At 38.1% G+C, this 24,479-nt stretch overlaps 1 protein-coding gene and 1 non-coding gene across 11 annotated transcripts in view; one reads left to right on the top strand and one right to left on the bottom strand.

The window, feature by feature from the left end:
* The window catches only part of UNC79 (unc-79 homolog, NALCN channel complex subunit), a 261,375-nt gene continuing 236,896 nt past the window's right edge, over positions 1–24,479 (top strand). For 6 of the 10 annotated variants that reach the window (XM_053603362.1, XM_053603358.1, XM_053603361.1 and 3 more), the window contains exon 1: positions 218–317. In XM_053603362.1, the coding sequence (XP_053459337.1) occupies positions 296–317 (22 nt within the window). In that variant the 5' untranslated portion in view covers positions 218–295. Of the gene's footprint in view, positions 133–203; positions 318–24,479 lie in introns of those variants that run through there. The other 4 variants (XM_053603354.1, XM_053603353.1, XM_053603363.1 and 1 more) reach the window with 3 other exon arrangements.
* On the bottom strand, positions 7,383–7,493 carry LOC128595115 (U6 spliceosomal RNA). Its single transcript, XR_008382790.1, has one exon. It is a non-coding gene; the product is annotated as a U6 spliceosomal RNA (small nuclear RNA).

Here is a 24,479-nt window from a genome sequence, read left to right as displayed (position 1 = left end):
GTCTCCCCGCCCACATCAACGCGGGCAGCTCCAGGAGGGGACGGACAGGAAGCCTTTGGCCGCCTATTAAATCCCACCCATTTCTCCGGGGGCGATTTCCTAACCTTCCGGGACCGAATTCTGCAATTTGATGTGCGTTTTGTCCGAATGGTAGCGACACGGGCCTAAGGGAGGGGGAGAGCGAGGGGGTGGGGGGTGGGGGGTATGCGCTCTTTTCCTCGCAACATCGCTGGCGGAGCGAGGGAGCTCACACGACACAGATTTTGGGGCAAAGCCTTTCCATCTGGACAGCACCATGTCCACCAAAGCGGAGCAGTGTAAGTAGCAGCCGGCCCGGCACTCCGGTCCGGCCTCCGGCTGGGAGCTATTGCAGTTGCGGCGTTCGCGGCTGCTGGGAGACCTTGGCATTGTGCTGGTGCGGGGGTGGGGGCTGAGGTTGGGGCGGGTGGGGGGGCGGGGGTGGAAGAGAAGGTGGGGGAGGGGGACGTTAATGGCAACGCGGCGCTGTCCCCGGTGCTGAAAAATAATGCGGTCCTTCCTTGGGCTTGTGCTGGCGTTTCGCAAGAATAAAAAGACCCTGCGAAATGAAATTAAAATGGGGTCATTCTCGGGAAAAAGAGGCCTTGTATCTTTCGGATAAACATTTCAGTATCTCTTGTTGGAGTGGGGGAAGGGGGCCAGCGGCAAATCAGGGGCGGGGAACTGTCAGTTGCCACCAAAGCCTGCCCGGTCCTGTGCGCATGCCCAGTTCTTGGTGCGGGAGCCATAGGGGAGTTTGAGTCTGCAGTTTCCACTTGTGGTTAAAGTGGAAAAGCCAGAAGGGAGACGAGGGGGAGGGAGCAGAGAGCCAGGCAAAATTCTGGACTCTGTATGAGGAAAATTAACTCACTAATGCCAACACCAGCGCTAAAACTAACCACAATCGTGCGGTGCTTACAAGAAAGTGGAAGGGGCTCTGGGAAAATGACCTAATTGATCTTATCTTTCTTCCAAAGAGCCGACTTCCTTTGTAGGGCACTTCACGCACACTATAGCAGATAGCATAGGAGGATTTTGGTTGTCCCGGTAACGATTGCCTGTGTGCTTGGTTGGAAACAACTTGCTGACTCCTCGTGGATGGGGGAAGTTTCTAACGTGGCCCCTGTCGTCTGTCTTGTGTCAGGCCTTCGGGCTGTGCTTGGTAGACCCATTAATGTGGAACCTTTTTCTCAGTGCACTTGAGGGCTTGAGGGATTCAGGAGCTTAAACTTTTGATGGTAAATAAAGGGTGTTTTTTATTAAGTAATGAGTTTGAATTTGTAACACATATACCAGAACTTATTCATCGAAATGATTTGTGTCTTCCAAAGCAGTACACACTTATGTTGATAAGGCTGTCTTTCTACTATTTCTTTGGAATGGCTATTAAAGCCGATTTATGAGACGTACAAAACAGTAACCTTATTATGTGATGGAAGTATCTTGTATATTATAAAATGAGTATGTCCCTTACTCAATGGATAGATTGAATAAACTAAAGATGCATAGAATTCCCAGATTGATGGTTCATTAGAGACTGTGTATGCTCACCGACCATCCAGTGCTTATACTTCCAGTGCTTATACTTATACAATGTTTTCTGGGCTCTGGAAGATCTGAGTTTGAATCCAAGTTTTGCCACTGTTTGACCTTGAGCAAGATAATTGATCTCTCTGAACTTTACTTCCTCATCTGTAAACCTGGGTTAATGATGCTGATGGGGTTGTTGTGATTATAAATGTCAGAATATACAGTAAACTATTTAGTAGTGAGCCCCGCACATAGAACGCACCCAGTAAATGCTGGCTGTGCTACTGATATGTATTTCTCACCTAAACAGTCCATCTCATCTAAATAGTTAAAAAGCTCTCTTGTGTTTTTTTGCCTGTTTCCAAAATTTACATCTACCCTTAAAATTAAAATTTGCTTCTACAGAGGGTCTCGAAAAATTGGATGCATTATGTTTTGAGTAATGGTAATATAGTTGAAATCAGTGTGAAACTTCTCACTGGAGGATGTTACACCCTGACGTTATGATAAAATCAAGTGGTTTTTATTATAGTATGATTATTGAAGAAAAGATACCACTTGTCATTTGATTTTATAGTTATGTAATACATCAGTAATTTCAGGCTAAAACCCATGAGTGTTACTATCCTCTTCCTGTGTTCTCTCTGGTTATATTTTGAGATGTGTTGATGCTTTATCTTGTCTCTTTCCTGGGCAGTGAATGCCAGGGTGAATAAAATCTAGATGTGGACTTGGTTGTGTAGTGCTGGACTTGTTTGCAAAACAATTTTTATTTTATCTGTAGAGGAAGGAAAGGACATCATATTTGGAGCTAGAACATAAAAACTTGAATTTTGCATGCCCTTTTGTGAGACACTGGGCAATTAACTTCATAGTTTTGTGCCTCAGAATATCCGTCTGCAAAGTAAAGAATAACAGTAGTAGCTATCTTTGTTTAGTACTGATGCTTTTGGAGGGCAAAGAAGGTAAAAAGGAGTAGGCTGTGAAAAGGATAAGGATGCTTTGACTGTTTAGAGTGAAGACAAGTTAGGTATCTCTTTTTTTCTTCTATGCACGAAAATGAGGAAATTGACACCCTAGTATACATTATATGCCTGAGAATTGAGCAAAACTTGAAAGGCTTCATCGTCAATGTTCGTGAAGGATAAATACTTTTTCATAAAGAGATGTTGCAGGTTGGTGGTATTTTATGATTGGACTTCATAGGAATATAGCAAGGGGAAAGGAACACAAGAATGGAGGGCTAGGGGAGTTTTTCTTGTATTGAATGTGAAGACTACGAAATGAGAAGAGGACAGGAAAGCTCATTTGTCCTCTGTACTCAGGAGTCTGCATGGTGCCATTTTCCACAGGGCCAAGGTGGGATAATTAGGCTTAATATAATGTCAAAATATTATTTCTATTACTCTTTGTCTTGGAGTTTCTTGATAAAGGTTTCACTGGTATAGGAAGGGGGTGGTGGGCATAGTTTGCAAAAGCAAGAGAATGTACTTGCATTTCAACCCAAACAGTTTATAGGGCTTACCTTTGAAGTGTTATATATTGCAGAAACATGAAAAAAGATTTTAATTTTTATGTAGTGGTATTTTCTTTTGTGACATACGTAATAGTGATGAAAAAGAGGATAGTTTTAGCAAAGATATAGTTTGAAGCCTGTTTTAAAATATTCTGTTTTTTGATGCAATCTCAGAGACTTTTACTTCATAACAAAGAGGCAAAAGCGTCTTAGCAATTTCTCAGGTGATTGCATAAGAGTTAATTTTTTTCCTCCAAATGCTTCTTTTTCTTACAAAGTTCACATTAGTGAAAATTTTACATAGCTAATAGAGAATTGGAGACAGTAAAGGGAATAAGTTACAGTTTTTTAAAATTTGGAATTCTAAAGAGCAGTCTAATTCTCCCCACCCCAAACTTTCTCTGTCTTCTCAGTGTTAAAATTGAACAATCAGAGTACTTTGGGTGTGCTCTTTCAAAATAAGCTCTGTTTTCGGTAACAGCAGATGCTAAGAGTTGGGGTTCTAGAATCAGATTGCTACTTCGGTTTGAATCCTGGCTCTGCTCCCTGTGAGCTCTGTGACCTTGGATAAGTTAACTTCACTTCTGTAAGGCCTTATTGCATCATCTATAAAATGGGAATAGTAATGATTGTTGGGAAGATTAAATGAGGTGATCCATGAAAAGTGCTTAGCACAGAATCCTGGCACGTGCTGAGGAGTTTAGTAAATGTTAGCTATTATTATTATCATCATCATCAAGTATGAAACTTTGTGCTTGCTGCCAAAATGCAGATAATTATACAGTGGGATCTAGCAACTGTATTCATTTTTCCTGAATGTAGCAGGAAAAAACGTAGCCATGATATTATTTAATAAATGGGGTATGGGCTATTGGACTAGTTTGTATTCTCCTTTCCTTGTCTTCAGGCCTCCTCTACTGCACTCAGCTTTAATCCATTTTGGGTGGGGGATAAGGGGGACATTCCTGTATGGCATCTCCCCGCTTGGTATGTCCAGCAAGGCCCTGGCTGATTGCCTAAACATTTCTAGGGCATGAACGGCCTGTCCGTCACCTTTTGTATTATGATGACCATGTAGCAGCTGGTAAACATAAATCCCTTATATAAATGTCTATCAAAATGTTTATCAAAATTTGAAATTAATCTGTTGACAATTTGAGAAGAAGCTCAAAATAGTTAAGTGTAGATATGTCAATGTATACCATTTTTAATGTATTTACCCTACTTAAGATCTTTATCTCAATAACTAAAAATCTTTTTAATTCTATCTGGGACAAACAATTTTAAAGAGTATGGCTAATTAACACTATGATTTGAAGTTGAACTTGCCCCTCTCCCATGCATATTTAAGGGCCATGTTTGAAGAAATCGGTAAATAGTTTTCTTTATTATTTGCACATTATATGATAACATTACTAAAATGGAAAAATACTTCTTTCAATAACACTGCAATCTGTGGTCACCTAGGAATCTTTGAAGAACAGCATTGCTAACTTCTTAACAGAGGAAACTCTTCCTTTATTCATATATGCAAAAATTAGAATGTAGTTGTTAACCATATTAGCGGTTGCAAAAAGAGCAATGGTTTTTAGCCTTTGTTTTATGTGACTTCTCTGTATCATTTGACACTAGATGCAGCATTCCTAATTTAAACTCTGGTTTTCTTCTTTCTTTTCTGGCTGTTCTCACTCAGATTTTTTCTTAGGGCTGTCTTCTTCCTGCCCTTTAAAACTGGGTTTACCTAGGATTCGTCTTTTTCTTTTTCTTTTTTTTTCTCAATCCCACAGACTCTTGACCATATTTACTTGCATGGTGTTGGTTATCCCCTCTATGGGGATGACTCCCATGTACCATCTACTAGTCCAGATAGTTGTTGGAGCTATAGGCTCCAATCTCTATCCAGGCATCTTGTGTGTACCACAAATGCAGGCTCATTGTATTCTGACCCAGACTGCTACTTCTTTTCACATTTGTCATTACCGTGAATGGCACCACTATTTACCCATTAACCCAAGTCAAAAATTTGGGAGGCTTTCTGAACTTCCCCTGGTCTTTGCCATGACTATTCAACACATCACCGAACCCTGCTGCTTCTAGCCCATCAACTCAATCTCTGCTCTTTGATCTAGTTACAATGGACTATTTTTTCCCTTCCTCCAGTGTGCCATGTTCTTTTCACCAGAAATACTTTCTTTCCCATCACTGCCCTCTTCTTTGCCTGTCTAATGCTTCCTTATTGCTCCATATTTAGCTTGGAAGCCCTGCCTGACGGCCACTACCTCCCTCCCCTATGCCCTACTTGTACGCTTACACTATATTTCAACAATTAGTTTTCTGCTAATTGCCCTAATTTATTTTATTTATTTATTTTTTTTGCAGTTTTTGGCCGGGGCTGGGTTTGAACCCACCACCTCCAGGATATGGGGCCAGTGCCCTACTCCTTTGAGCCACAGGCACCGCCCTGCCCTAATTTATTTTGTGTGTAGATTGTTTTGTGTTCATCTCTGTGTTTCCAGCGTGTAACTCATTATCTAGTGCACATTGTTTGCATGAAAATACTTTCTTGCATACGTAAGCAAAAATGATTGAGGATAGATAACATGTCTTTCATAAGAAAGGATTAGCCAAGTATTTAGATATCATTAATTTGAGGTTTTTATATTTTTGTTGATGTGAAGTTCTGCATTCTATACAATGTAAATATTGCACAAAATGCGTGCTTTTAAAATTAAAATGGATTTACAGGTAAATAAAACTACAGTTGTCAAAAGTACTTAAGATATACTTGCTAAATCAAATGTTATAATATTTATATACTTTTCCTGAACATTCTTTGTGGTTTTGGTTCTTTCTGATTAGCTAAATTTTCCTTTTATTGTGTTCAGTGGTAATTATGATTCCTAATTGGTAAGCAATTTCAACAGATAGCCAACTTTATAAATTTTTTTTAAGGTCAAGTGGCAATACATCTGAAGTTAGGGATTATTCAGGCTGTGGTTTTACTTCGATCCTGTGTAAGTTTTTTGTATTGATTATTCAACAATAAATAAGCTTTAATTGGGAGTCTCGTTTTGCAGCATATTATTATGTTGGAAATTTATATGCATTTATTATCTTTTGAAAATATGTGGGTAGCTCTGCATAAGTGAATACATCTATTGGGTTAGAGATGGAATATTTTCTGCATCAAAAGTCTATTAAGCAAAAATCTAGTCTTATTAATAAAGTAGCTTTCTGCAGTGTGGAAAACTCAGCCATTTCATTTAGAACTTTTGGCTACTTTCTTTTTTTTTTTTTTTTTTTTTGTAGAGACAGAGTCTCACTTTATGGCCCTCAGTAGAGTGCCGTGGCCTCACACAGCTCACAGCAACCTCCAACTCCTGGGCTTCAGCGATTCTCCTGCCTCAGCCTCCCAAGTAGCTGGGACTACAGGCGCCCGCCACAACGCCCGGCTATTTTTTGGTTGCAGTTAAGCCGGGGCCGGGTTTGAACCCACCACCCTCAGTATATGGGGCCGGCGCCTTACTGACTGAGCCACAGGCGCCGCCCAAAGTTGACTTTTTCTTTTTTTTTTTTGTAGAGACAGAGTCTCACTGTACTGCCCTCGGGTAGAGTGCCGTGGCGTCACACGGCTCACAGCAACCTCTAACTCTTGGGCTTACGCGATTCTCTTGCCTCAGCCTCCAGAGCAGTTTGGCCGGGGCTGGGTTTGAACCCGCCACCCTTGGCATATGGGGCCCGTGCCCTATTCACTGAGCCACAGGCGCTGCCACTTTTGGCTACTTTCAATCTATGTATTCCATTTCTGTCTTATTTTTTCCTCCTCTGGACTTCTCAAGAAAAATGTTATCAAACAGCATATAGTTTGCCATGTGAGTCTCATTTAATATTTGATATGGGATTAAAATTGGAGGGGTGTTTAGCATTTCAAGATTTCTTTTCAGAGGTCTTAGAGACTTGGTCTGGCACTGTCATAAAGTTAAAAGGATGTGTACACATGTGTATTTACGCACATATACCTGCGTATATACATATATATTTATGTATAAAATGTTATTTTTATTTTAAAAATAAGTGAACTTGTCTCAGAAATGGAAAACAGAAAGAATTTTGCATTTTAAAGATATATGCATTTGAATCTATGCATTGAATCAGGCAGGAGAGTTTAGGTATTTGTTGTTTGAGTCTTCTGTATGCGAGGCACTTGGCTATATACTACATATTAGCTTAGTTTATTCTCATAATAGCTTGGAGAGACAATTGTTATATGTGTACTCTCATTTTATCTCTTAAATGTTCTTAAAATACTTCCTTTCCTATTATTCTTTTTTTTCAAAGCAGAATTTTATGTTATCCTTGCATAGGGGTCATGCTAATCTTCTCTGTATCATTTCAATAGTTTTAGTATTTGTGCTACTGAAGCAAGAACTTCCTGTTGTTCTTATTGTCACAATCTTAATTCTGGAACTTCATCTTCTTTCTGTTATAATAACCTTTTAATTTATTAATACCTCCCCGTGCCTGCTTTTATCTCCATCAAATCTATCCTTACATAGCTGCCCGAAATTTCTATCTAAAACACAGAGACAATCATGTCATTCTCCTCTTTAAAACACTTGAGTAATTTCCCATCACCTTTGGCTTCTAGTACAGCTTCACCTCTTTGGGGATAGAGTAAGCTCCTCCTAGATGTTAGAATATACATTCTAACTATGTAGGGAGAGTAGGTAGAGTCGTTGCTCAAAATATTACACCCTATATACTCTAGCCTATACTACGTAGGTAGAGTCGTTGCTCAAAAATGTTCAGTGATGACATAACTAAATTTCCATTTGCTTTTCTTTTTATGTCACCATTTTATTTTGATTTATTTTTTTAGAGACAAGATCTTGCTTTTGTTGCCCAGGCTGGAGAGGAGTGGCACAGGCATAGCTCACCGTAGCCTTGAAGTCCTGGGCTCCTTCTCCACCTCGCGAGTAGCTAGCATGACAGACCACCAGGATGTTTTTACATTTTTTGGTAGAGATGAAGTCACACTAGGTTACCCAGGCTGGTGTTGAACTCTTAGTCTCAAGAGATCTTCATCTCACTGTGGCCTCCCAGACTGCTGGGATTATTATAGGTGTGAGCCACTAGGCCTAGCCTACCTCACCATCTCAAAATGCACTCTAGCTTCTCAAGTCCTCCTTAAAATGTAGTACTTGCAAAAGGACTCAATACCTCATGTGTACCCTCTCTAATGCAGAGTACAGGAATCTATGTTTCAAAACATAAATGTTCTTTTAGCTCTTTAATAATCTAAAATGGCAGCCGCATCTTTCCATAAGAATAGCTGTTAGCCTGTTTTCCTTCATCCTCTATGCTGTTGAAAGATGTAGGACTTTGACCCTGTAATAGTTTCATAAGGCTGCTGAAACAAATTACACAAACTAGGTGGCTTAAAACATCAGAAGTTTATTCTCATAATTCCAGAAGTTAGAAGTCTGAAATGTTGGCAGGGCCATGCTCTCTCTTCAAGCTCCAGGCAAGAATCCTTCCTTGCCTCTCCCTGGCTTCTGGTAGTTGCTGGCAATCCTTGGTGTTCCTTGGCTTGTAGCTGCATCACTCCAATCTCTGCCTCCGTCTACTGTACACAAAGCCCATGTCTCTGTATCCAAATGTCCCTCTCCTTTCTCTTTTACAGACACCAGTCATTCTATTTAGAACTCACCTTAATAGGGTTGTGACCTCATCTTAACTTTTTTTCATCCACAAAGACCCTATTTTCAAATGAGGTTTTCACATTTGCACTACTGGGGTTAAGACAGTCTTTTTGGGAGCACACAATTCAACTCACTGCAAACCTTATTAAATTTTATCTTATTAATGTCACTTTAATGTTATAACTGATTCTATAATCCAACATATTAGCCACCCTTGCATTAGTTTTGTATCAGCTACCAAAATGATATGCAATTCTATGTGAATTATTCAAGTTAAAGGTTATATTACTTGTTTCAAGTTGGCTTTGACCCACTGATTGATACATTTTATTTTATTTTGTTTTGTTTTATTTTATTTTAACAGAGTCTTATTGTGTCGCCCTCAGTAGAGTGCCATGGTGTCATAGCTCCCAGCAACCTCTAACTCTTGGGCTCAAGCGATTGATTCTCTTGCCTCAGCCTCTGAGTAGCTGGGACTACAGGTGTCTGCCACAATGCCTGGCTATTTTTAGAGATGAGGTCTCTCTCTGGCTCAGGCTGGTCTCAAACGTGAGCTTAGGCAATCTACCCATCTTGGCCTCCCAAGTGCTGGGATTATAAGCATGAGCCACCTCTCTGCCAATACATTTTAGATATGACAGTTTCACTAACTGCAAATTCATCCTATGGTTCTACTTCCTATTTCATCACCTTGTCTATTTACTTATTCAACGAACATTTATTGGGTGTCTACAATGTGTCAGGCACCTTAGCAGGTTCTAGAACAGCTTAAGATGCTGAGTTGTAGCTCAGTGGCTAGGGCACCAGCCACATACACCAGAGCTGGCAGGTTTGAATCCAGCCTGGGCCTGCCAAACAACAATGACAACTACAACCAAAAAATAAAAATAGGCATTGTAGTGGGTGCCTGTAGGCCCAGCTACTCAGGAGGCTGAGGCAAGAGAATTGCTTAAGCCCAAGAGTTTGAGGTTGCTGTGAGCTGTGATGCACGGCACCCTACCGAAGGTGACGAAGTGAGACTCCATCTCAAAAAAAGAAAAAAAAAAAAAAGATACTGAGATGTATATACTCTCTTCAGTTTTCCTTTGATACCCTATCTAGGTCCCTAAAAAAGAAAACAGGAGATTAAAATGACCTTGGCATAATTTATTCATAGAGAGCCAATAATTGCTTTGTGTGAGCATTACTGACCATTACTATTCTTTTTTTACTGGAAGCTAAAATTTTGTAGAGAATTTTGTCGGGATCTCCCCTTTCCCATTGAACATTGTTCTCCTTTTTCCAAGTCCCTCCTTCCTTCCCTCCCTCCCTTTCTCCCTTCCTCCCTTCCTTCCTTCCTCTTTCTCTCTCCTTCCCTCCCTTCCTCCCTTCCTCTCTTCTTTTCTTCTTTTTTTCCCCTACCTCTCTCCCTCCCTTCCTTCCTTCCTCTCTCTCCTTCTCTCCCTCCCTTCTTCCCTCCCTCCCTCCCTCCCTCCCTCCCTCCCTCCCTCCCTCCCTCCCTCCCTCCCTCCCTCCCTTCCTTCCTTCCTTCCTTCCTTCCTTCCTTCCTTCCTTCCTTCCTTCCTTCCTTCCGTCTTCCTTTAATGAGATCTTGCTCTGTTACCCACGCTGGAGGGCAGTGTCAAGATCATAGCCCACTGCAGCCTTGAGCAGCTGGTCTCTAGCAATCCTCTCACTTCAACCTCTTGAGTAGCTGGGACTACAGGCATGTGCCACCACGCTTGGTTATTTTTTTTTCCCTATTTTTTTTAGAGATGGGGGTCACACTATGTTGCCCAGGTTAGTCTCAAAATCCTGGCCTCAAGCAACCCTTCCACCTTGGCCTCCCAAAGTGCTAGGATCACAGGCATATCTCACCATGCCTGGCTTGGCTTTCTTTTTCATTTTTCCAAGTTAATTTTATAATCAAGTTACAGAGCTTCAGGAAAAAGCCTAATAGTGTTTTTATGAGCATCACATTAAGTTTATAAAGTAACTGGCTTTAGGGAGAACTGACATCTTTATGATAGTGTATTTTACTGTCTGGGGACGTGGTATTTCTTTCTAATTGCTCAAGTCTGTTTGTGACTTTCTAGGGTTGCTATCTAGGTTTTCTTATGAGATTTTGGAATTTCTTGTTAAGCTCGTGCTTAGTATTTTCTTTTATTGCTTTTGCCATCATAATTGGGATGTGTCTTTTCTTCTATTTTAATTTATTTATTTTTATCTTATTTTATTTTATTTTTTTGAAACAGAGTCTCATTTTTGTCACCCCGGGTAGAGTGCCCTGGCAGTCACAGCTCCCAGCAACCTCAAACTCTTAGGTTCAAGCAATTTTCCTGCCTCAACCTCCCAAGTAGTTGGGACTATAGGTGCTCACCACAGTGCTTGGCTAGTTTTTCTATTTTTAGTAGAGACAGGGTCTCCCTCTTGCTTGGGCTGGTCTGGAATCTCTGAGCTGAAGCAGTCCGCCTGCCTTGTCCTCCCAGAGTGCTAGGATTGCAGGTATGAGCCATTGTGCCCAGCCTTCTTCTATTTTTAAATTTTTATACATGAAGGCTATTGATTTTCGAATGCTAATTTTATAACCCTACTTTACTAAATTATTTTCTTTCTGTAGTCATTTTTCTATGTATTCTTTTGGATTTTCAAGATATATAATTACAGGATCTGCAAATAGAAAATAATTTTGTCCTTTCTTTCCTATTCAATTTTTATGGCTCTAATTCCTTTCTCTTTTCTAATTGCATTGGTAAATGTTTCCAACACAATGTTAAATGTAGCATAGAGAGTAGGTGTTCTTGACTTGTTTTTAACTTTAGTAGAAAAGCCTCTAGTATTTTCCAATTAAATAAGATATTCTTTTGGGCTGAGGTAATATATTAAGGAAGCATTCATCAATTTCTATACTTTATTAAGTTTTTTTTTTTAAATCAGAATGAATAATGAGTCATGCTCACTTTCTGCATCTATAGGGACCATATAGCTTCGTCTCTTAACTTTATTAATATACCAAATTAGATTTTACCATATTTACTTATGAATTTAGATTGGTCTACCGGTTTTTTATTTTTGGAGAGGATGTAGAGTTGGGAATAACTCTAGTCAGGATCTGAAACAATGTTATACTCACTATATAAAATGAATCCAGAAGTGTTCCTTCTTTTTCTGTTATCTGGAATAATTAAAGTAGCACTGGGATTTTTCTGATCTTTAAAATTTTGTCAGAGTTCCCCTGTGAAGCCATCTGGCCTGGTGCTGGTTTTTTTTTTTTTTTTTGTAGTGGAGTCTTTAATTTCTTTCTCTTATTTGTTCTATGACCCTTGTTATATTTAGACTTTCTGTTTCTACTGGGGTGAATTTGGTAAGTTTTATTTCTCAAAAAATTATACATTTCACCTAAGTTTTCTGATTTGTTTGCATAGAATTAAGCAAAGAATTCTTTTAAAAATTTTAAAAATTCATCTGTTCTGATGTTTCTTTTCTGCTTGTCATTTCAAATACTATGTACAGTCAACCTTCTGTATCTGTGGGTTCTGCATCCATGTATTCAATCAACCAGAGATCAAAAATATTTGAAAAAAGTCCCAATAAAAATAGCAATATAACTGTAAAAATAATGGAAATAAAGATACAATACAGTGTAGTAACGATTTACAGAGCATTTACATTGTATTAGATATTATAAGCAATGTAGAAATGATTTAAAGTATATGGGAGGGTATGTGTAATTTATATGTAGATACTGTATCATTTTACATAAGGGACTTGAGTATCTAAGGATTTTAGCATCAGCAGGGGTGGAGGTGTCCTGGGACCAATCCTCTGTGGATACCGAAGGATGACTGTATTTAATGTATATTTGTGCTTTTTCCCTTTCCTGCTTAAAAAAAATTGGATTAGCTAGTGGTTGATCTATTTTGTTAATTTCTTTTCTAAGGAACTAGATTTATTTTTTAATTCTATTTTGGGAGGGTTCTAAATTAATTTCAGTTTTTAGTATTAACTTCTAATTATATATAGGTTTTTTGACATTTCCTTTAGTTGTAGCCTACAGATTCTGATAGTGTCATGCTTTATTATTACTATTTTCAAGAAATTCTATAATTGACTTTTGTATTTTGCCTTTGATCTAGGAGTTATTTAAAAGTATGTAAGTTTTTGTGTGGAAGGGCATTTAAAAATTTTTGTTGTTGATTTCTGATTTGATTGCATTATGGTTTGAGGATGCTGTTTATATTATTTCTATTCTTTAGCATGTCAAGGTTAGTCCTAAGACTTCGTCAGTTTTTGTGACTGTTCCATGTGTACTTGAAAATAAGTTGCAATCTCCATTATTGATACAATAACATCAAAGCTGGATATATAAGTTCTTCCTTATTTATATTGTTTAGGTCTTCTGTTCCTTTATTAATTTTTAGTCTACTGATCTTGGATTGTGAGAGGTATGTTAAAGTCTCCTGTTACGAGTGTGTTTCTATTTCTCCTTGTATCTTCTGTTGGTTGCTGCTTAATACAAGTTATTCCTGTTACTGAGTGCATAAGTATTACTAACTAGTACCTTCACTGTGAATTATAGCCTGAAGCATTATAAAGGATACTGCTTTAACGATTAGTGCTTTTTGATCTGAATTCCACCTTGTCAGATATCAAGATTATGATCCCTGTTTTCTTTTAATTTGTGTTTGCCTGATATATCATTTCTCATCCTTTTATTTTTAACTCTTTTGAATCTCTTTGTTTTAGGTGTGTCTCTTGTATTCTTCATAGTGTTGGATTTTGCTTTGTTAGCCAATCTGAAAATCCTTTTCTTTCAATAGGTGAGTTAAGCCCATTTATATCTATTGATATGACTAATATGTTTGGCCTCAGTTCTGTCATATTGTTTTATTTTTATGCTTTTTGTATCTGAACTCTCTCATTATGAATGGGTTTTATTTGTTCATTTGTTTTATGGGTTAACTTTATACTAATACCTTTGTATCATTCCAACCACTAGTCCATTTTTTTTTTTTTTGGACTATTTGGTTCTCTACAATGAACAATATTGGAATTACTTTATAATCTCTTCTTCTCCCTCTCCTCTTTTGATTTCAATATCTAATATTAAATAATATAATTTTATTTACAAGTGATACCTATGACGCCAGCGGTTCTCAACCTGTGGGTCGCAACCCCTTTGTAACACTGAAAATACATTGCGGCATTAGGAAGGTTGAGAACCACTGTATTAGATAATCATATCCATATGCATTCCTTGTTTTACATGCCTCCCCAATTTTTGACCATTGTACTATATCTACTCTATTCAAACCATGGTATAGCTTTGTTTTGCAGGTACTTGTATGTTTAATACTCACCACTCATTCTTATACTGCTGTCTTTCGTTCTTTTTGTTGCAGTTTGGCCGGGGCTGGGTTTGAACCTGCCACCCTCGGCATATGGGGCCGGCGCCCTACCCGCTGAGCCACAGGCGCCGCCCCCTTTCGTTCTTTTTGGCAATCCAAATCTCCTTTTTTAATAGATGCATTTGGAAGTGTTCACAAGATCAATATTCCCAGAGTTTTGGCAAGTTTGTAACACTTTGCGGCTTTGAACTTAAAGGTGAATTTGGGTAGATATACAATCTTTGACTTATATTTTCATTACTTGGATATGCATCTTAAATTTATTACATCATTTTCTTTTGGCATTAAGAATTGGTGAAAAGTCTGATGACAATTTTTTTTTTCTTCCCTTATTAGTGGCTAGTCTTTTAGCCTGATTGCTCAAATGGTTTTTTTATTTTTCTTTAAAGTACTTTTAATTACATTGTGATTCAGTTTTGGCCAGGCTGAAATGATTGCAGTGTGTCCTTTCAATATGTTATTTCAAAATATTTTTTATTTTAGGAAATATAGTTTCTGGAAATAGAGCCTTAATATTTGTTTTGTTCCAATGTTTGGAATTCTTCCTTGTGATTCCTAGCATATATAGGCTGGTTTTTTTTTTTTTTGTTGTTGTTGTTAATCTTCTATATGGATCTATTTCTATTAAATGTTTTAAAAATCTTTCTTCATTCCTTTTGAATATTTTTTAGTGTTACCCACATGATATACCCTGTTAGTCTACATGTGAACTTATTCATGGTGATTCTGTGTGTATGTAGAGATACATTTATTTAGCCCTTAATTTGAAATGTTAAATATAAATGAAAAGTCAACAGTATTCAGTTGAATATTATCTTATTTCTCATAAATTTAACTTACTCATTATAGGTAAATATAAGTTTATTATATATTACATACATGTATAATAAGAATATAAGTTATTCCAATGTAGACATGCCCAAGTACCTACATATTAGAAGACGTGTTATATTTCCCACTTTTTATTTTTTATGGAAATAGTTACTTATAATAAAATTCACCCATTTTTAAAGTACAGATTGATGAATTTTGCTAAGTATATTAGCAAAATTGTCACTACCATCATTGTGGTGACCCCCAACCATAAAATTATTTTCATACACCTGTATTTGTATGGGGTGTATGTGATGGTTTTAGGCGACCCTTGTGAAAGGGTCATTCGACCGCCAAAGTGGTTGCGATCTACAGGTTGAGAACCACTGTTACAAGGTTTGCCATACTGATTTGTGAAGTGGCTGTACAATTTTACCTTCCCATCAGCAATGTAGAAGAGAGTTTGCAGTTTTGCATTTCATCCATATCCTCACCAACACTTGGTATGGACAAGTATATTTAACTTTAGTCATTCTAGTTGGTTTGGCAGTATCTTGTGATTTTTCCTTTTTTTTTTTTCAGACAGAGTGTCATTATGTTGCCCTCGCTAGAGTGCCACTGTAGTGTCACAGCTCACAGCAACCTCAAACTCTTGGGCTTAAGTGATTCTCTTGCCTCAGCCTCCCAAGTAGCTGGGACTACAGGCGCCCACCACAATGCCCAGCTATCTTTTTGTTGCAGTTGTCATTGTTGTTTTGTAGGCCTGGGCTGCGTTTGAACCCACCAGCCTTGGTGTATGTGGCTAGCGCCATAACCACTGTGCTATGGGCGCCGAGCCTTCTTCTAGAAATTTAATAGTTTTATCTCTGTTTAGGTCCATGGACATTTTTAAGTTGATTTTTATGTGTCGTGTGAGGTAAGGTTTGAGGTTCATTATTTCCATATGCGACATCCAGTTGTTCCAGCACCATTTGCTGTGAAAACAATCTTGTCTTATTGAATTGTCTTGGTACTTTTGTGTGTCTGTTTCGGGGCTCTATTCTGGTGGTTATTTTTTGTTGTTGTTTGGTTGTTTGCTTTTTGAGTCAGGGTCTCACTATGTTGTTCTGGTGTTGAGTGCTGTGGTGTCATCATAGCAACCTCAAATCCTTGGGCTCAAGTGATCCTCTTGCCTCAGATTCCTGAGTAGCTGGGACTACAAGTGCCCACTACAATGCCTGGCCAATTTTCCTATTTTCAGTAGAGCATTTTGCTTAGGCTGGCCTTGAACTCCTGAACTCAAGCAATCTGCTCCTGTCAGCTTCCCAGACTGCTGGGATTACAGGTGTAAGCCTCTGTGCCTGGCCCTCTATTCTGTTTATTCATTTGTCCTTACGCCAATGACATAGTGTCTTCATCGCTGTCAGTCTTCTAACTTTGTTCTTATTTTTAAAATTGCTTATCTATTTTAAATCCTTTGCTTTCCACGGAAGTTTTAAAATCTTGTCATTTTTTTTTCCCCAAAAGAAGCTTATTTGGAATTTGTAGATCAATTTGGTGAGGATTACTATTTCAACATTTCTTCCAATCCTTGGAATGACATATATCTACACCTATGTAGGTCTTAATTCCCTTTGCAATGTTTTGCAGTTCTCACATCTTTCATTAAATTTATTCTTAAGTATTTTTGTGAATGGAGTTTTTCAAATTTTATTTTCTAATTATTGTTTCTTAAAGTAAAAGCTGTGTTATTGGTTTGAGACCTTTCTTCTAGTATTGGCACTTTAAGGCCATAAATATCTTTATAATCCTGTGTTAGCTGCCTTCTATAAATTTTGATAGGTCATATTTTCATAATTGTTCAGTTCAAAATATTTTCTAATTCATCATGTAACTTTTTTCTTTGACCCAAAGTTTCATCAGAAGTGTATTTTTTCATTTCCAAATACTTGGGATTTTTCTGGTTATCTTACTATTTTTGATTTCTTTTAAAAAAAATTGTTTCAGGTTAATTGGGGGTGCAAAGAATTAGGTTACAGTGTTCACATTTGTTAGGTAAAATCCGTCTTATGTAACATTGTGTCCATAAAGTGCCCATCCCCCGCACCCCCGTCCCCTCTCACTGCTCCCTTGTTCCCCATTCCCCACCTTGAATTGATTTGAATTTTTCTCTTGTGTTCACATGTATTAGATTGTTTACTGGCTTCATATTAATATTGAGTACATTGGATTCTTGCTTCTCCATTATAGTGATACTTTACTAAGAAGAATGTGTTTTAACTCCATCCAGATTAATACAAAAGATGCAAAGTCTCCATCCTTTTTATGGCTGAATAATACTCCATGCTACTATACACACACACGCACACACACCCCACAGCTTGTTAATCCATTCCTGGGTTTTTGGGCATTTAGATTGTTTCCATATTTTAGCAATTGTAAATTGAGCTGTAACAGTCTAGTGCAAATGTCCTTATGATAAAATGATTTTTTTTCCCTGGATAGACGCCTAGTAGTGCAATTGCAGTATCAAATGGGAGGTCTAATTTGAGTTCTTTGAGGATTCTTTGTACTTCCTTCCAAAGACTGTGTTAGTTTACAGTTCCACCAGCAGTGTAAAAGTGTTCCCGTCTCTCAAAATTTGCGCCAGCATCTGTGGCTCTGAGACTTCGTGGTGTGACCTATTTTTTTTTTTTGAGACAGAATCTCACTATGTTGCCCTCAGCAAAGTGCTATTGTATCACAGCTTATAGCAACCTCAAATTCTTGGGCTTAGCGATACTCTTGCCTCTGCCTTCCAAGTAGCTGGTACTACAGGAGCCTGCCACAATGCCTAGTTACTTTTTTTGTTGTTGTTGCAGTTGTCATTGTTGTGTAGCTGGCCAGAGCTGGGTTCAAACCTGCAAGCCTCGGTGTATGTGGATGGCGCTGTAACCACTGTGGGGTTAGGTGATATCTTAGGGTGTTTTTTTTTTTTTTTTTTTTTGGATTTGATTTTTTTTGATACTTCTTTTTTTTTAATTTTTTTTTAAATTTAAACATTTTTTTATTATTAAATCATGGCTGTGTACATTAATGCAATCATGGGGCACCATACACTGTTTTTATAGACCATTTAACATATTTTCATCACACTGGTTAACATAGCCTTCCTGGCATTTTCTTAGTTTTAGGGTGGTTTTGATTTACATTTTTTTTTTTTTTTTGCAGTTTTTTTTGACTGGGGCTGGGTTTGAACCTACCACCTCTGGCATATGGGACTGGCGCCTTATTCCTTTGAGTCACAGGGCCACCCTGATTTACATTTCTTAATGGGGTTAGGTGATATCTTAGGGTGGTTTTGACTTACATTTCTCTGATGATTAGGGATGATGAGCATTTTTTCAAGTGCTTGTTAGCCATTTGTCTGTCTTCCTCAGAGAAGGTTCTTTTCATATCTCTTACCCAGTGGTAGATGGGATTGTTCACTCTTTTTTTTGGTTGATTAATTTGAGTTCTCTGTAGGTGCTAGTTATCAACCCTTTGTCGGACTTGTACCATGCCAATACATTTTTCCCATTCTGAAGGTTGTCTTTTTGCTTTACTTGTTGTATCTTTAGCTGTGCAGAAGCTTTTCAGCTTAATTAAGTCCCGTTTGCTTATTTTTGTTGTTGTTGCAGTTGCTACTGAAGTCTTCATAAAATCTTTCCCCAAGCTCATAACTTTCAAGTGTTTTTCCTACACTTACTTCTAGGATTTTATTGTTTCATGTCTTAGATTTAAATCTTTTATCTACCTTGAATCAATTTTTGTAAGTGGTGAAAGGTGTGGGTCCATTTTCAGTCTTTTACATGGGATTATCCAGTTCTCCCACCACTATTTATTTATTTATTTATTTATTTATAGAGACAGAGTTTCACTTTATGGCCCTAGGTAGAGTGCCATGGCATCACACAGCTCACAGCAACCTCCAACTCCTGGGCTTAAGCGATTCTCTTGCCTCAGCCTCCCGAGTAGCTGGGACTACAGGTGCCCGCCACAACGCCCGGCTATTTTTTTGGTTGCAGTTTGGCCGGGGCCGGGTTTGAACCCGCCACCCTCGGTATATGGGACCAGTGTCTTACTGACTGAGCCACAGGTGCCGCCCCACCATTTATTTATTGAATAGGGATTCTTTCCCCCAGTGTATGGTCTTGTTTGGTTTATCAAAGATCAGGTGGCTGTAAGATGTTAGTTTCGTCTCTTGGTTTTCTATTCAGTTTCTATATCTCTATTTTTGTGCCAACACCATGCTGTTTTGATCACTGTGGACTTATAATATAACCTGAAGTCTGGTAGAGTGATTGATGCCTTTGGCTTTGTTTTTATTACTAAGAATACCCTTGGCTATATGGATTTTTTTTTTCCTGGTTCCATACACAACAAAGTACTATTTTTTTTATAATTCTTTAAAGTATGATGTTGATATTTTAATGGAGATTTCATTAAATTTGTAGATTACTTTGGGTAGAATATTTTAATAATGCCGACTCTTCTCAGCCAAGAGCATGGTGTGTTCATCTGTTTGTTAGTGTCTTCTGCTATTTTTTTGCTTAAGGTTTCATAATTCTCATTATAAAGATCCTTCACCTCTTTTGTTAGGTATATTCATAAGTATTTCATTCTTTGAAGCTATTGTGTAGGGAATTGTGTCCTTGATTTGCTTCTCAACTTGGCTGTTATTGGTGTACACAAAGGCTACTGATTTGTAGACATTGATTTTGTACCCTGTGATATTATTGTATTTCTTGATCACTTCCAGGAGTTTTGCAGTTGAGTCTCTGGGGTTTTCTAAGTATGAGATCATGTCATCAGCAAAGAGTGGGAGTTTGACCTCCTCTGCCGTCTCCCAGCCCCCATGCCCTTTTAATCCTTCTCTTATCTGATTGCATTGGCTAAAACTTCCAGCCCTATGTTGAATAGTAGTGGTGATAGTGGACATTCTTGCCTGGTTTCAGTTTTCAGTGGAAAAGCTTTCAGTTTTACTCCATTCAGTATGGTATTAGCTGTGTGTTTGTCATAGATGGCTTCAGTAAGCTTAAGAAATTTGCCACCTATGCTTTTTTGATTTCTAACCAAATTCCATTTTTGTTATAGAACATATCCTGTATGTTTTCAGTCTTTTGACATTTATTGATACTTGTTTTATGGTCCCAAATATGGTCTATACTGGTAAACATTCTGTGTGGAACTGAAAAGAAATGTATTCTGTAAGCTATGTTGGAACCTTCTATGCCTCTGCTGACTTTTGTCTTGTTTTTCTATAAGTTGCTGGTAAAAGCATATTGCAATCTTTAGCTATGATTATGGAACTTATTTTTCCCTTTAAATATGTCAATTTTTGCTTCATGTGTTTTTGAAGCTCATTTATTGGGTTCATATACATTTATGATTTTTATGTTTTCCAAAGATTTTTATGTTTTCCAAGATTTTTATGTTTTCCAAGATTTTTATGTTTCCACTTATATTATTATGAAGTGTCTTTTTATCCTTGTAATATATTTTTGTTTTGAAATTTACTTTAGCTCACACCTATAATCCTAGCACTATAGGCGGCCCAGGTGGGCAGATTGCTTGAGCTCAGGAGTTCAAGACCAGTCTGAGGAAAAGGGAGACCCCCATCTCTAAAAATAGCCAGGTGCTGTGGCAGGGGCCTGTAGTCCCAGCTTCTTGGGAGGCTGAGGTGAGAGAATCATTTGAGCCCATGAGTTTGAGGTTGCTGTAAGCTATGACACCATAGCACTCTACCCAGAGCAAAAGAGTGAGACTCTGTCTCAAAAAAAAAAAAAAAAAAAAAGAAAAGAAAAGAAAGAAACTTACTTTAGCAGGGCAAGGTGGCTCATGGTTGTAATCCTAGAACTCTGGGAGGCTGAGGTGGGTGGATTGTCTGAGCTCAGGAGTTCAAGACCAGCCTGAGCAAGAGCCAGACCCTGTCTCTACTAAAAATAGAAAAACTAGCAAGGCATTGTGTCAGGCCCCTGTAGTTCTAGCTACTTGAGAGGCTGAGAAAAGAGGATCACTGGGGCCCAAGAGTTTGAGATTGCTGTGAGCTATGATGCCACGGCACAAAACCCCAGAGCGACTGAGTGAGATTCTGTCTCGAAAAAGAAAAAAATTGACATTTACTTTATCTGAGATTAATATTACTACTCCAGGCTACTTTTGGTAATTGTTTATGTTATATATATATATATATATATATATAACATAAATATGTTTATGTTTTGTGTATATATATATATATTTTTTTCTATCTATCCATTTCCTTTCAACCTTTAAAATTTTCTTATTGACTTGGCTCGGCACCTGTATAGCTCAAGCGGCTAAGGCACCGGCCACATACACCAGAACTGGCAGGTTCAAATCCAGCCGGGGCCCGCCAAACAACAATGACAACTGCAACCAAAAAATAGGCGGGCATTGTGGTGGGCGCCTGTAGCCCCAGCTACTTGGGAGGCTGAGACAAGAGAATTGCTTAAGCCCCAGAGTTGGAGATTGCTGTGAGCTGTGATGCCATGGCACTCTACCCAGGGCGACAGCTTGAGTCTCTGTCTCAAAAAAAAAAAAAAAATTTTTTTTTCTTATTGGCTTTTTAAAGTTTTTTTTTTTTCATTTAAAAAATAATGGTTGCCCTAACAATTATTAGGTATGTCTTTAATTTTTCACAGTCATCTTGCAATTAATAACATATACTTTGTTTACAATGTAGAAATCTTAAAAAAATATAGAAATCTTGCAACTATATAGGACCATATCCCTCTTTATTTATTATATGTAATACATCTACATATGTCATAAACTCCATAGGAAAATGTTACATGTATAACTTTAGAGTGATGTGGTTAACAAATAAATGAAGAGGGAAAAGAAAATATAGTATTTTGCATTTACCAAGTTATATACCATTTCTGATATGCTTCATTTTTTCCCCTGAGGATTCAAACTTCTATCTGGAATTATTACTCTTTAGCCCCAAAAGCTTCCTTTAGCTTTTTTTTTTGAGGATAGCCCTGCTTATGCAAATTTCTAGATTTCTCTTGCTGAAAATGTTTTTATTCCTGAATAATATTTCTGCTGAATGTAGGATTCAGTTTTGACAGTGATTTTTACTTTGAGTACTTTAAAGATGTAATTCCATCCTCCCCTTGTGATATCAGAGGGAAATTCAGTTATTAATAGTCATATTTTCATAAAATGTATGCACATTATTGTTTTTCTCCTTCTGATTTCAAGATATACTCTTTTTCTTTGGCTTTCAATAGTTTATCAAGTGGGATTCTAATGGCATGGACTGCTGGGTATTTACTCTGTTTGGTGTTTATCATTGTGTGTATGAAAATTTACTTCTGCCTTTTACCAAGTCTGAGTGATCTTGTCCATTATTTCTTCAAAAAATTTTTTTCTGCCCTATTCTTTCTGTCTTCTCTTTCTGGTATTGTTATTACATATACATCTCACTGTTTGATATCATTTAACAGACCTCCAAGGCTCTGTTCATTTTTGTTGTTGTTGTTGTTTGGGGGCTGACGCACCTTAGAAGTCACAGTCAATGTTAGTAGGAGCAAAGATCTCGGCAGCAATCTCAGCAGCAGTCTGTCGGTCTTAGATTTGTGTTCTTTTTTTTTTTTTTCTTGAGACAGGATCTCATTCTGTTACCCAGGTTGGAGTACAATGGCGTCATCATAGCTCACTGTAACCTCAAATTCCTGGGCTCAAGCAATCCTCTTGCTTTAGCCCAAGTAGCTGGGACTATAGGAGTATGTGACCACAACCAGCTAATTTTTCTATTTAAAAAGTTGTAGTATTGGGTCTCACTCAGGCTGGTCTCAAACTCCTGGCCTGAAGTGATCCTCCTGCCTCAGCCTCCCAGAAGTGCTAGGATTTAAAGACATGAGCCACGGCACCCAGTCTGTTCATGTGTTTTTCAATCTTTTTTTCCCCTTTGTTCTTCCTTTTGGTACTTTCTATTAGTTTATTTCCAAGTACACGTTATTTCCTCTGTCATGTTCATTTGGCTGTTAAACCTAAGAAGTGAATTTTTACTTCAAAAGTTATATTTTTTGGGTGGCACCTGTGTCTCAGTGGGTAGGGCACCAGCCCATATACCAAGGGTAGCGAGTTTGAACTTGGCCCCGGTCAAACTGTAACAACAAGAAAAAAGTTATATTTTTCAGTTTTAGAATTTCCATCTTGTTCTAATTGTATTATTATTATATTTCTGCTGAGAATTCCTCTTTCTCTGATGAGAGTTTAATGCATTGAAAGCATGTTTTGTTTTAATTCATTGAGGATAGTTTTAGTGATTGCATTATGATCCCAGTCTGTCATTTCTAACATCTTTTTCATTTCAGGATCAGACTATACTGACGTTTCTTCTGAGAATGTATTGCACTTTTTGGTTCTTCTTACGTTGGATAATTTTGAGTTGTGTCCTAGACATCATGAATGTTAAGTTGTAGAGCCTTTGGATTCTGTTATTTCTCACTGATGAATACATTGTTTCCTTTATCTTAGTAGGTAATTTTCTTGGCTGGAATCGAACTGTGAACTCTGGGCCTCATGCAATGGTTCCTTACTCTGTTCGGATCCTTTGCCCTCGGCTAGGCTGCTTTGAGTCTATTTTGCTCTTGTGTGGTTCAGGGGTCAGTCAGAGATGTGGATGTTCAGAGTTTCTGTTTTTTTTTTTTTCCTTCTGGAAATCCCTCACTTGTTTCAGGAAGGTAGGCTTGGCCGGTTGATTTTTAGAATCTGCTCTGTCATTGTCAGATCTTATCACTTGAAGAACTACCTCCTTTCTTTGACTGCTATTTTCTGACTAGGCCACTGTAGTTTCTAGGGAGTGCTTCTTGATGTTTGGTGGTTCTCCTGAGGACCATCAGAAACTCGACTGCCTTCCTTCTGTGTGTTCCTGCATGGGTGCTGATACCACATGGGTGTGTAGCTATCAGCAGTTTGTCCCTGGCCTGTCAGGTTTGTTGTAAAGACTGTCAATGGGTCTCAGGTTTTGTTCTCATTGATTTTTCGTTTTTAATGGACGGCCTTGGGTTCACTCAAGAACTATGATGCTGCCATTGCCCTCTTCCAAGATTCCTCCTCTTTTAGCATATGTAAGCTGACTATTGCTGGGTGCTTAAATCCTGCTGTCTAGTATTTAAAATTTCTCTCTCCCTCCCTTTTCTTCCTTCCTTTTATTCTTTTGAGGCAAGGTCTCACTCTGTCACCTGGGCTAGAGTGTAGTGGAATCATCATAGCTCGATGCAACCTGCAACTCTTGGGGCTCAAGTCATCCTTCCAGCTCAGCCTCCCAAAGTTCTGATATTATAGGCATGAGCCACCATGTCTGACCAAGATCCTTTCTTGGAATAAATGGCTGCTGCCTTCAGAACCAGATTTGTGACTATTCACTGATTCTATGTTTCTAGGTCAAAATAGAGTCATGGTAGCCCTGTTATTCCTTAATAAAGGAATGATGATCAAAACTTATAAATATGGGTGCCTTCTCAATAATGGCAATAT

Source organism: Nycticebus coucang, chromosome 9 (assembly GCF_027406575.1).
Source record: "Nycticebus coucang isolate mNycCou1 chromosome 9, mNycCou1.pri, whole genome shotgun sequence".
NCBI classification, from domain to species: Eukaryota; Metazoa; Chordata; class Mammalia; order Primates; family Lorisidae; genus Nycticebus; species Nycticebus coucang.
Note: the sequence above shows the minus strand (reverse complement) of the source record. Positions and strands in the feature narration are given on the sequence as shown.